Genomic DNA, 14,383 nt, shown 5'->3' on the forward strand with positions numbered 1-14,383 from the left:
ACGCCGACAGTGGGAGAACGTGCAAACTCCAGACAGTCAGTTGCCCGGGTTTCTGGCACTGTGAGGCAGCAGTGCTAACCACTGCGCCACTGTGCAGGTCTGGGTGAGATTATTTAGCACTCAGGCCTGCCCTTTCCTGAGGTATGTCTCTAGTAGTGTCACCACGTGGTTTTACCAGATTTATTACCTATACCCAGCACATTCACTGTCCGCTGTATTCAGTGGGAACCAGCAGCGAGCCTGGAGAAATGGTGGAAAGGGCACCAGCAGGATTCCCACTGGTCTCCCGCCCGAGATGCATCAAAATTCTGGGCCCACCCTTTCGGAGGGAAGTCAAAGCCTCGGGGGGATGGTGCAAGGGGAGATATCCCAGAATGGGACCAGGGATGAAGCTCTTCAGTTCAGTGCAGTGACTCCCAAAGTGAGGATTGAGAGGATCCTGGTGGATTGTAAGAGAGAGGTGAGGAGGCGCTGGACAATATGTTTCAGTTTGTGTTTCCCACAAAGTCAGACACAACTTGGCTATCCGTGCCTGGGGCTGCATTGAGACTGAAGGATATGAAGGAGAGCAGCAGGCTGCCAGTCACTCCCAGGACAATATCCCCACCCCCTCCCATCTTCTCCCCACCCACCCACACCACTCCCAACCGGCCTTCCCTCTCACCTCCCGGCTTCAGGGATTCCCTGTCGCTGCTCTAACGCTGTTTATTCCTCGTTCTGCTTTGGGGGCTGTCTCCGCCTCAGAGTGGGCGAGGGAGAGAGAATTTCTCAAGTATTTGCAGTGACCCCCCTGAGGGAGGGACTGAGCTGAATGTGTTCAGCAGCGCAGGAACATTGGAACTGAAAGTAGTTTGAATCAGGAAGTGCTGTGTGTGTGAACATGGATTCCAGACTGCAGGCAGAGGGCTGGACCGAGGAGGTAATCTGTCCCATTTGTCTGGATTTCTTCACCGATCCGGTTATGCTGGATTGTGAACACAACTTCTGCCGCTCCTGTATCACCCAGAGTTGGGAAAATAAAGAGAGAAATTCCTGCCCGGAATGTAGACAGGAGATTCCGGACAGATCCCTCAGAGGAAACCGGGCCTTAGCGAATCTGGCCGAGAAAGCTCGAACATTAAGTCTGAATCCAGAAGAGAAGGAAAGTAAACATCACTGTGAGGAACATCAGGAAGAGCTGAAGCTGTTTTGTGAAACTGACAAGAAATTGATCTGTTTGATTTGTAGAGATTCCCCGGAACACAAATCTCACAACTTCCTGCCGATTAAAGACGCTGTTGGAATCTACAAGGTAAAAGGAAAGAGATTTCACCCCTGATTATTTCATCACATTTTCATGGTCTCACACTTTTATTGTCTGACTTTCTCTCCCAATCCCAGGATCGGGTGAAATCTTCCTTGGATTCTCTGACAGGGAAGAAATGGGCTGCTCTAGAAATGCAGCCGCAGCAGCAGAAACAGAAGATTTCCCAAATTTGGGTGAAATCTCCCTGAGCTCAGCTTCAACATTTGATTGGGTCATTTGTTGTCTTTTTGCAGAAACATATTGTGTTAATATTTCTCCTGATAGGAAGAATCCAGCCGTGTGCAGACCGACATCAAATCCGAGTTTGTTAAAATGCACCAGATGCTGACTGAGAGAGAGCAGAGTTTACTCCAAGATATCAGGGCACAAGAGGAAAACATTCTCAAAACAATGGAGCAAAACCTTTGTGTAATTCAAAAGCATTTAAATTCCCTTCAGCAGAAACTCTCCAAGTTAGAAAAACAGTTGGAACAAAAGGATGGAGTGTTATTTCTGAAGATGAGAGATTATATTTCAGTTTAGTTCAGTGAAAGTGTGACTATGAACTGTCCCAACATGATGCAGACATCCATCCTCCTTCATTCCCCCTGTCACTATCTCCCTCTGCTCCTTTCTCCCTCATGGGATTTTCTACTTTCCTGTTTAGTATATGTTCCTCAGTCACACTGTGTGACAGTGGATTGCACATTCTCAGCACTTCCTTGATAAATAACTTTTTACTAAACTCCCCATTTTACTTATGTGTAACTGGATGATGTTCACAGATTCATATTTTCAAATTCCTTAGAAGGACATTGGTAAGGCCTCTTCTGGAATACTGTGTCCAGTTCTGGTCCGCAAGTATTTGGAAGGATATTATGAAGCTGGAGAGGGTTCAGAGGAGAGCAACTTGGATGTTGCTGGGTTTGGAAGGTTTGAGTGATAAAGGAAGGTTGGATAGGCTGGGACATTTTCCACAGGACCGTGGGAGATTGAGAGGCAGCCAGATAGAGGCTTATAAATTTGTGAAAGGCATTGATAGAGTTAATGGAAGTTGTCTTTTTCCTAGAATGGGGGAATTTGAAGTCTGGCGGCTGCATTTTTAAGGTGAGAGGAGAGAATTTTCAAAAAGACATGGGAGGCAAACACTTTACACAGAGGATGTGGAATGAACTTCCTGAGGAAGGAGTAGATGTGGGTCCAAAGGCAATGTTTCAAAGACATGTCTTTAGGTTCCTGAATAAGAAAGGTTTGGAGGGATAAGGGCCAGGAGCAGGCAGGTGGGAATAGTTTAGTTTGGGATAATGTTCAGTGTGGACTGGTTGGAACGAAGGGTCTGTTTCTGTGCTATATGACTCTGTGACTCAAAGTGGAAACATCTTCATTGAATCCATCAGTTTGTCCCCTTTCTTAGTTTAAACATCTCAGTCAGATCTTTCCCCCAGTAAAATATATTCATGTTTCCTTCAATCCTTTGCAGGAGTTGAGAAGTTTTTTTTATACCTGCTCCAGGTCTTTGGGGTCCTTTGTGTCACATCCTCTTTCCATTGCTTGTCTGCAACAATCAGAATTGGCAGTTCTCAGCAGCTTGTAACAATGTGGGTGTAATTGCTGCTTTCTGGATATAGACAGTCAGTCTCTGTCAACTCAGATTGATGTTTTGTTTATTTCAGGAGGAAGCATCTTGGAAGAGAAGGTAGGACATGCACTTTACTGAAACTCGGTGCAAGTTGGTGGATTTACTCAGTTTATGGTGTTTATGGTGAATTTTTAATCAATAAATGTTGAATATTTACAGGATTCATGGCACAGCTCACAAGCTGTCAATTACAGATGGTATTCTGTCCACTGAAAAATTCAAAAACCTTTTCCCATTTGATGTGTGGAATACAATTAAACCTGGTAAAGATCAGATAAGTTCCTTTGTCCTGATTTATATTTTATAATTTGAATTGGTGAATGTGCAAATATCAAAGATGGTATAATGAAGCACTTAGCTATGAAGAAAGCTGGTTCACAGTGGCTGTGATTGTCCTTGACATTGAAACCAGATTTGACTTGGTGTAGCATAAAGGAGCCCTCGCAAAATTGGAGTCAATAGGAATCAGGGGAAACTTTCCACTGGTTAGAGTCAAACCGAGCACAAAGGAAGATGGTGGTGATTGTTTAAGCTCAATCATCTCAGCTCCAGGACATTTCTGTAGGAGTTTGTCAGAGTAGTACCTTTAGTTGAAAGGGGGTCATAGAGTCATAGAGATGTACAGCACGGAAACAGACCCTTTGGTCCGACCCGTCCAATCCGACCAGATATCCCAACCCAATCTAGTCCCACCTGCCAGCACCCAGCCCATATCCCTCCAAACCCTTCCTATTCATATACCCATCCAAATGCCTCTTAAACATTGCAATTGTACCAGCCTCCATCACTTCCTTTGGCAGCTCATTCCATATACGTACCACTCTCTGTGTGAAAAAGTTGCCCGTTTGGTCTCTTTTATATCTTTCACCTCTCACTGTAAATGTACACCCTCTCGTTCTGGACTCCCCGACCCCAGGGAAAAGACTTTGTCTATTTACCCTATCCATGCCCCTCATAATTTTGTAAACCTCTATAAGATCACCCCTCAGCCTCCACATTCCAGGGAAAACAGCCCCAGCCTGTTCAGCCTCTCCCTGTAGCTCAAATCCTCCAACCCTGGCAACATCCTTGTAAATCTTTTCTGAACCCTTTCAGGTTTCACAACATCTTTCCGACAGGAAGGAGACCAGAATTGCATGCAATATTCCAACAGTGGCCTAACCAATGTCCTGTACAGCCGCAACATGACCTCCCAACTCCTGTACTCAATACTCTGACCAAGAAAAGATACCATACCAAACGCCGCCTTCACAATCCTATCTACCTGCGACTCCACTTTCAAGGAGCTATGACCTGCACTCCAAGGTCTCTATGTTCAGCAACAGTCCCTAGGATCTTACCATTAAGTGCATAAGTCCTGCTAAGATTTGCTTTCCCAAAATGCAGTACCTCGCATTTATCTGACTTAAACTCCATCTGCCACTTCTCAGCTCATCTGGTCCAGACCCTGTTGTAATCTGAGGTATCCCTCTTCGCTGTCCACTACACCTCCAATTTTGGTGTCATCTGCAAACTTACTAACTGTACCTCTTATGCTCGCATCCAAATCATTTATGTAAATGACAAAAAGTAGAGAACCCAGCACCGATCCTTGTGGCACTCCACTGGTCACAGGCCTCCAGTCTGAAAAACAATTCTCCATCACCACCCTCTGTCTTCTACCTTTGAGCCAGTTCTGTATCCAAATGGTTAGTTCTCCCTGTATTCTGTGAGATCTAACCTTGCTAATCAGTCTCCCATTGGGAACCCTGTCGAACGCCTTACTGAAGTCCATATAGATCACATCTACTGCTCTGCCCTTATCAATCCTCTTTGTTACTTCCTCAAAACACTCAATCAAGTTTGTGAGACATGATTTCCCATGCACAAAGCCATATTGACTATCCCGAATCAGTCCTTGCCTTTCCAAATATATGTACATCCTGTCCCTCAGGATTCCCTCCAACAACTTGTCCACCACTGCCCACCACTCCTCACTGGCCTATAGTTCCCTGGCTTGTCCTTACCACCCTTCTTAAACAGTGGCACCACATTAACCAACCTCCAGTCTTCCGGCACCTCACCTGTGACTATCGATGATACAAATATCTCAGCAAGAGACCCAGCAATCACTTCTTTAGCTATCCACAGAGTTCTAGGGTACACCAGATGAAGTCCGGGGATTTATCCACCTTTATGCATTCCAAGACATCCAGCACTTCCTCCACTGTAATATGGACATTTTGCAAGGTGTCACAATCTATTTCCCTATAGTCTATATTTTCCATATCCTTTTCTGCAGTAAATACTGATACTAAAATACTCATTTAGTATCTTCCCCATTTTCTGTGGCTCCACACAAAGGCTGCCTTGCTGATCTTCCCCACCACCAAGGATATATTTCCCTCCCCTCCCCTATCAGCATTCCGTAAAGACCACTCCCTCCGTGACTCCCTCGTCAGATCCACACCCCCCACCAACCCACCCTCCACTCCCGGCACCTTCCCCTGCAACCGCAGGAGGTGCAAGACTTGCGCCCACATCTCCCACCTCACCTCCCTCCAAGGCCCCAAAGGAAACTTCCATATCCGCCACAGATTCACCTGCACCTCCACACACATTATCTATTGCATCCTCTGCACCCGATGTGGCCTCCTCTATATTGGGGAGACGGGTCACCTACTTGCGGAGCGTTTCAGAGAACACCTCTGGGACACCCGGACCAACCAACCCAACCACCCTGTGGCTCAACACTTCAACTCTCCCTCCCACTCCACCAAGGATATGCAGGTCTTTGGACTCCTCCATCGTCAGACCACAACAAAACGACGGTTGGAGGAAGAACGCCTCATCTTCCGCCTAGGAACCCTTCAACCACAAGGGATGAACTCGGATTTCACCAGTTTCCTCATTTCCCCTCCCCCCACCCTGTCTCAGTCAAATCCATCGAATTCAGCACCGCCTTCCTAACCTGCAATCTTCTTCCCGACCTCTCTGCCCCCACTCCAGTCTGACCTATCACCCTCACCTTGACCTCTTTCCACCTATCACATTTCCGACGCCCCTCCCCCAAGTCCCTCCTCCCTACCTTTTATCTTAGCCTGCTGGACAAACTTTCCTCATTCCTGAAGAAGGGCTTATGCCCGAAACGTCGATTCTCCTGTTCCCTGGATGCTGCCTGACCTGCTGCGCTTTTCCAGCAAGACATTTTCAGCTCTGATCTTTGAGGGACCCTATTTTCTCCCTAGTTACCCTTTTGTCCTTAATGTATTTGTAAAAACCCTTTGGATTCTCCTTAATTCTATTTGCCAAAGCTATCTCATGTCCCCTTTTTGTCCTCCTGATTTCCCTCTTAAGTATACTCCTACTGCCTTTATACTCTTCTACGGATTCACTCCATCTATCCTGTCCAACCTTACATATGCTTCCTTCTTTTTCTTAACCAAACCCTCAATTTCTTTAGTCATCCAGCATTCCCTATACCTACCAGCCTTTCCTTCCAGCCTTTCCTTCCCCCCTTTCTATCCTTCCTGTAGCATTTGTATCCTGGAACATTAAGCTGCCAGTCCTGCCCATCCCTGAGCCATGTTTGTGTAATTGCTATGATATCCCAGTCCCATGTTCCTAACCATGCCTTGAGTTCATCTGCCTTCCCTGTTAGGCCCCTTGCATTTAAATAAATGCAGTTTAATTTATTAGTCCTACCTTGTCTATGCTTGGCCTGACTGTTTGACTCACTTCTGTTCTCAACTGTACCAGTCTCACATTGATCTCTTTCCTCAATATCTCCCTGGGGTCCACCCCCCCCCCCCCCCTTCTTACTAGTTTAAATCCTCCCGAGCAGCTCTAGCAAATCTCCCTGCCAGTATATCAGTCCCCCTCCAATTTAGGTGCAATCCATCCTTCTTGTACAGGTCACTTCTACCCCAAAAGAGGTTCCAATGATCCAAATATGTGAATCTTTCTCCCACATACCAGCTCCTCAACCATGCATTCATCTGCTCTATCCTCCTATTCCTGCCCTCACTAGCTCGTAGCACTGGGAGTAATCCATATATTACTACTCTCGAGGACCTCCTTTTAAAATTTTTGCCTAACTCTCTGTAATCTCCCTTCAGAATCTCAACATTTTCCCTTCCTATGTCATCGGTTCCAATGTGGACAATGACCGCCTGCTGGCCCCTCTCCCCTGTGAGAACATGATAGGGATACTCATTGATGGTTGCACAATATTCAAGCACCATTTACAACTCCTCAGATACTGAAACATTGTGTGTCCAATTACAGCAACTATCACCATCCTGGAGGTTACCATTGACCAGAAACTGAACTCACCAGCTAGCGGCACTTTATAGCTACAAGAGGCTGAAAGGTCTGCAGCCAGTAACTTACCCCATGATCCCCCAATGCTTATCCCCCATTTACAAAATGCAAGTCAGAAGCTGGGTGCAGCTCCAATAATACTCAAAAACTCAACACAATTCAGGACAAAACAGCTTGCTTCAATGGTACCCCATCCTTCAACTCTGAATTTCACTCCCTGCACCAGCAACACACAGTTACAGAAATGTGTACCATTTACAAAAATTACAGAAACTCACCAAGGCTCCTTAGACAGCAACTTCCAAATCTGCGAGCTGAAACATCTGGAAGGGCAGGGACAGCAGATAGATAGGAACAGCACCACATGTTATCAAAGCCATATACCATGCTGAATTGGATCAAATGTTTGGAAATCATCCTCATCTTTGCCTTAAATGTGTGACCCCTTATTCTGAGACTATGCCGTACGGTCCTTGACTCTCTCACAATGGGAAACAATCTGTCCACATCCAACCTGTCAAGTCCTTCAAGAATCTTTCATGGTTCAATAATGTCATGTCACATTCTTCGATATTCCAACAATCATCGACCCAATCTACACAATCACACCTCATAACATAGTCTGTCTATCCCTGAAACAACCCGATGAACCTTCTCTGGACTGCCTCCAATGCCAGTGTATCTTTCTCTTGATAAGGCACCAAAACTGATCACAGTATTCCACCTGTGGGCTGACTTGTACCTTGTATAGTTTTAGCAAAAGCTTCCTACTTCTACATTCCATTCCCTTTGAAATGAAGGCCAACATTCCATTGGCCTTCCCTATAACCATCTGAACCTGGACGCTATTTTCTTGTGATTCATGGATGAAGACTCCCAAATCCCTGAGTTCCATAGCTTCCTGCAGTCTTTCTCCATTTAAATCATATCCAGATCTTCTATTCTTCCTGCCAAATTCCATCACCTCAAATTCCTACATTATATTTAATCTGCCAAGACTTTACCCATTTATTTAACCTGACTGTATCCCTCTGCAGATTTTTTATGTCATCCCCTCCTACTCACCCATTTTCTGCAAACTTTGCATTCACTTTCCTCAACTGATATTCATTCAGATATTTTGTGAATAATTGTGGCCCCAGAACTGATCCTTTTGGCTCACTAGTAGTTACTAGCTGTCCTGAAAATACCCCATTCATCACAATTCTCAGTCTTTTATTAGTTGGACAATCATCTCTTCATTTTAATTATCTATCTCCAAACCCATGGGCTGTTATCGTCTTCAGTAGCTTAATGTGTGGCACCTTACAAATCCCTCAGAAAATCCAAATATATACCATCCTCCACTTTCCCTTCATCAATTCTGCTTATGACCTTTTCATAGATTTTAAATAAATGTGTCAGGCATGATTTCTCCTTCCTGACTCTGTTTCATAATATTGAACACTGTGCTATTGCATCCCTTGTAATGGATTTGAACATTTTCTCAAGAACTTACATGAACTGAATTGGCAGAGATTTGCCTGAATTCTTATTTCCCTTAATTTTCAGATAAAGTCATCATATTGTCAGTTTTCCAATACTCTGGGAATTTCCAGAATGTAAGGATTCCTGGAAACTGCCTCTGCATCATCCATCTGTGTAGCTATTTCCATTAATATCCAAGATGCATCCCATCAGGTCCAGGGGGACCTCTTGGTCTTCATCCCCATTGTTTTCCCTGCTTTTCTTGTCTCAGAATAGTCCCTAAGGTTATCTCCACTCCTCCTTTTGCTCCTTGAATATTTAGTAATTTTTGGAATCCGATTTGTAGCTTTGTCTGTGAAGGCTGATGCAATGTATTAATTGAGCCCGTTTTCCATTTCCTGATTCTGAATTATAATTTCCTCAGCCCCACTCTCTCAGGAATCAAAAACAGAAAGTGGTGGAGAAACTAAGCAGAGTTCCTATCTTGGGTCCAGTGTCCCTTGCTCAGAACTGACAGCAGCTGGGAAATGGTGGTATTTTCTCTGATGGTGGGGATAGGTTGTGGCTCATGGAAAGGGGAACGAGTGAGTCACATTGATAGAAATGGTACAGAGAGAGACAGAGAAAGGAGAAACAGACAACGGGATTCCTGAAGCTAAGCTGAGAGGGAGATAAATGCTGAATGGATGCTAAAGGGAAATGTGAATCATTGAAAGTGGATTGGCTTTGCTGGGAACAACTGTTATAGAACAAAGAACATAGAAAAGTACAGCACAAAACAGGCCCTTTGGCCCACGATGTCGTGCTGAGGTTTAATCCTAATGTAAAATATGATAACTTAACCTATGCACCCCTCAACTCACTGCTATCCATGTGCCTGTCCAGCAGTCACTTAAATATCCCCAATGACTCTGCTTCCACCACCACCACTGGCAACACATTCCATGCATTCACAACTCTCTGCGTAAAGAACCTCTATACCTTTCTCCTAATATCTTCAAACTATGACCCATCGTACCTGTCAATCCTGCCCTAGAGGAAAGTCTCTGGCTATTGACTCTATCTATTCCTCTCACTATCTTGTATACCTCGATCAGGTCTCCTCTCTTCCTCCTTCTCTCTAGAGAGAAAGGTCTGAGCTTATTCAGCCTTTCTTCATAAGGCAAGCCCTCCAGTCCAAGCAGCATCCTGTAAATCTTCTTTGCACCCTCTCCAAAGCCTCTGTATCTTTCCTATAGTAGGGTGACCAGAACTGGACACAATATTCCAAGTGTGGTCTCACCAGGAACTTGTAGAGCTGCAGCAAAACCTCGCTGCTCTTAACCCCGATCCTGCTGTTAATGAAAGCCAAAACATCATATGCTTTCTTAACAACCTTTTCCACTTGGGTGGCAACTTTGAGGGATCTATGTACTTGCACACCCAGATCCCTCTGTTCCACCACACTGCAAAGAATCCTGTCTTTAATCCTATATTCAGCATTTGAGTTCGACCTTCCAAAATGCATCACTTTGCATTTATCCAGGTTGAACTCAATCTGCCATTTCTCAGCCCAGCTCTGCATCCTGTCTATGTCACGCTGCAGCCTGCAGTAGCCCTCTGTACTATCGACAACACCTCCAACCTTTGTTTCATCTGCAAATTTACTAACCCACCCCTCCACTTCCTCATCCAAGTAATTTATAAAAACTACAAAGAGCAGAGGCCCAAGAACAGAGCCCTGCGGGACCCCACTCAACACTGTCTTTCAGGCAGAATACATCTACAACCATTCTCTGCCTTCTGTCAGCCAGCCAATTCTGAATCCAGATAGCCAAATCTCCCTGTATCCCATACCTCCTGACTTTATGAATGAACCTACCATGGGGAACCTTATCAAATGCCTTGCTGAAGTCCAAATACACCACATCCACTGCTCAACCTTCGTTGACCTGACTTATCACCTAGTCATAGAGTCATAGAGATGTACAGCATGGAAACAGACCTTTCGGTCTAACCCGTCCATGCCAATCAGATATCCCAACCCAATCTAGTCCCATCTACCCGCACCCGGCCCATATCCCTCCAAACCCTTCCTATTCATATACCCATCCAAATGCCTCTTAAATGTTGCAATTGTACCAGCTTCCAACACTTTCTCTGGCAGCTCATTTATACACCTACCACCCTCTGTGTGAAAAAGCTGCCCCTTAGGTCTCTTTTATATCTTTCCCCTCTCACCCTAAACCTATGCCCGCTAGTTCTGAACTCCCCGATCCCAGGGAAAAGACTTTGTCTATTTATTCTATCCATGCCCCTCATAATTTTGTAAATCTCGATAAGGTCAGCCCTCAGCCTCCGACGCTCCAGGGAAAACAGCCCCAGCCTGTTCAGCCTTCTCAAAGAACTCAATAAGGTTTGTGAGGCATGACCTGCCCCTTACAAAGCCATGCTGACTGCCTTTAATCACACTATGCTTGACCAAATAGTCATAAATCCTATTCCTCAGAATTCTTTCCAAAACTTTACTAACCACAGACGTGAGACTGACCGGTCTGTAGTTGCCAGGGATTTCCCTATTACTGTTCTTGAAAAGAGGAACAACATTCGCTTCCTCCTAATCCTCTGGTACGACTCCCATGGAGAGGGAGGACGCAAATATCCTCGCCAGCGGCTTAGCAACCTCCTTTCTCGCTTCCTAGAGACTTATCTATCTTAATGTTTTCCAAAATTTCCAGCACATCAACTTCATTAATCTTGATCTGGTCTGTCATGGAGCAGACCAAACCCCCTCCAAATATATTAAGAAGAAAGTGCAGACCCTCATGTTTCCTTATTTTAAAGGTAAAGATAAGGCATTGTGTCCGGGATGCAATTCGAATGGTCAACCTACCAGGCTTGGAACAAAACACACTGTATTCAGACACTATAATTAAAATGCAGGCAAAAAGAAACGAAAGAGAACAATTGTCTTCACTGTAACTCTGTAATGGTTAACAAAATCAAATATATATTAACCATGACTACTTAACTGTTCCACTATTAACTACTACCAATTAACTGTTCCAATACAGTTACATCCCATAAACACACCCTTAGTAAAGGCAAATTCAGGAAGACAGATTGTCTAGCAGCAGGAAGATAACCCCAGCATTTCCGCTGTAACAGGGAGAGAAGTAAGAGCTTCCACATTCGGCTTCAATATCCCAGAAACTGCTGAAAGCTAAAACTGAAAATCTTGGTTCTGCGACAGCTTAACTCCACCCATTCAGGCTGCTTCTATTGTTCTAACGATAAGAAAAAGATTCAAGGCCTCACAAGTTGTTTACTTTATTGATTTCAGCAGCCTGCTCAGAACCTATGTCTTAACCTTTCTTCGTAGAAATAAAACAAGACAAAATATACCTCTTATAGCCATAGTATCATCACAACAACTAATACAGAACAGGACCTGGGGATGTGGGGGTGGGGAACAAACATGGAGAAAGGTATTCACACTCTGAAATTGTTAAACTCATTGCTGAGCCCTGAGGGCTATAAGGTACTGAGGGGGTAGATGAGGTGTTATTCCAGGAAAAAGGTTGGAATAACATAAAAGCAGTGAAGTTAGAAACGTTTGGAGATGTGAATTTGAATAAATTATTTTCTAATTTTTTTACATTTGCAGCTCTCAATATCTACATTTATTCGCAGCCTAAAACTGCACTTCACCAAATGATGCTGACCCATACACACCCCACCCACGCTCACATCCACACAGACACACACAGAGACAGGCATAAAGACAGACACACACACATATATACACCCCATCCATGCTCACATCCACCTCCTTCCACTTGCACATAAACACACCTCTCCTGTCAACACACATACATCCGCACCCCCTCACACACACCCATACAAAAACAGCCCTCACCCACACAGATACTTTTCCATACACACATTCCCCCCACCTCACACACACACATTCCCCCCACCTCATACCCACAGACACACATATCATCCACTAACCACACACACACATTCACCCCTAAACACACACTGCATTACCCCCACCCCACACACACATTCACCTTTGTGCCCACACACACATTACCCCAACCACACACAAACACACACACACAAACACAAACACACACACAAACTCTCTTGCCTCTAAATCTCTGTTTTTTTCTCCCAGTCTCTGTGATCCTGGATGTGGAAACAGCACATCCCGAGCTCGAGGTGTCTGAGGATCTGAAGTGTTTGAGATGGACCTGGACCCGGAGGTATCTCCCTGACACCAGGAAGACATTTAAACACCGGGCCTGTGCCCTGGGATCAGAGGGATTCACATCGGGGAGACATTACTGGGAGGTGGAGGTGGAGGGGAATCGGGGCTGGAGTCTGGGAGTAGCCTCAGAGTCTGTGGAGAGGAAGAGAGGTATCAGTCTGATCCCGGAGAATGGATTCTGGACCATGGAGTGGGTTGGGGATCGGTTTTATATAAACTCCCCTCTTCGATCCCCTCTCTGTGTTGGTCAGATCCCCAGGAAGGTGGGAGTTTATCTCAGTTATGAATCTGGGACAGTTTCATTTTACAACACGGACACCATGTCCCTTCTCCACACCTTCACTGGCAATAGATTCACTGAGAAACTTTATCCTTTCTTCGAGACATGGGATGAAAATCAGTTTCTGAGAATCTGCTTTTAAAGGGACGGGGCCTCAGGACTCCCTGAGAAGACCTGACACTGGGGTTAGGGTCAGAGGTCAAGGATTGGGATCAGAAACCCCCATTGACAACAGGATATTACAAAATGTGTTGTTGAATTTCAAGATTATACTTCCTAAAATCACAACTAAAGTGTAAATAAATCACATCCAAATATAAATGTCAGATGCTGAAAATGAAAAAGTACATTAAATTTTTTGTCTCTCCTTCCTTCATTTATTCCCTCCTTCAGTCAAACCTCCACAGTACCCCCTCCATCTCTTCACCTGTTTCCCAGTCTGGAGCTGGGATTTCTCTGTGTTTCTATTTCGCACTCTGCACTGAGCGCATGAAATCCTGAGGGGGATATCCAAACACTGAAGGGTGATAAAGCTGCACTTTCACAGCATGCTTTATTGAACTCCTTGTATTATTAGGGAGGGGAGAACAAAATCCACTCTGTCACAGGAATTCCAGCATTCAAAGTATTTAACTCCATCTCTCTCTCAACAGCTGTTGCCAAACTTGCTGAAGGTTTGCAGCATTTTCTGATTTTATTTCAGATTTCCAGCATTTCCCCAGGGTTTGATCGTGTGACACCGCCATCTGGTGGATGTGATCGTCACTGAATGGTATTGGACCGCAGTACCGTCTCTCGACAGACGGTGGCGGTGCTGTACCGTGTCTTTAAAAATACTCCAAGGGTCATCGATCAATTTGCAAATTCTCTGAAAAGTAAACGTTCTTCACTAACACTGCATCGGCGCCACCTCGTGCTCCCGTGAGGAGGTTGAGCAATTCATCACCTTCACCAACACATTCCACCCTGACCTTAAATTTACCTGGACCCATCTCTGACACTTCCCTCCCCTTTCTGGACCTCTCCATCTCCATTAATGATGACTGACTCGACACCGACATTTTTTTACAAACCCACTGACTCCCACAGCTACCTGGATTATACCTCTTCCCATCCTATCTCCTGCAGAAATTCCATCCCGTATTCCCAATTCCT

At 44.9% G+C, this 14,383-nt stretch overlaps 1 protein-coding gene across 1 annotated transcript; it reads left to right on the forward strand.

Annotated features, from left to right (window-relative positions):
• Positions 1-639: 639 nt before the first annotated feature.
• Positions 640-13,582, forward strand: LOC122541505 (nuclear factor 7, brain-like). Its single transcript, XM_087979165.1, has 6 exons — positions 640-1,291; positions 1,381-1,479; positions 1,571-1,822; positions 2,959-2,981; positions 3,084-3,187; positions 12,856-13,582. The coding sequence occupies exons 1-6, from the start codon at positions 881-883 to the stop codon at positions 13,368-13,370; spliced, it is 1,404 nt and encodes a 467-aa protein (XP_087835291.1). The 5' UTR covers positions 640-880; the 3' UTR covers positions 13,371-13,582.
• Positions 13,583-14,383: the final 801 nt, after the last annotated feature.

This window comes from Chiloscyllium plagiosum, unplaced genomic scaffold, assembly GCF_037043375.1.
Source record: "Chiloscyllium plagiosum isolate Xiang-an unplaced genomic scaffold, Cpla_swu_hap1 HiC_scaffold_35, whole genome shotgun sequence".
In the NCBI taxonomy this organism is placed as follows: Eukaryota; Metazoa; Chordata; class Chondrichthyes; order Orectolobiformes; family Hemiscylliidae; genus Chiloscyllium; species Chiloscyllium plagiosum.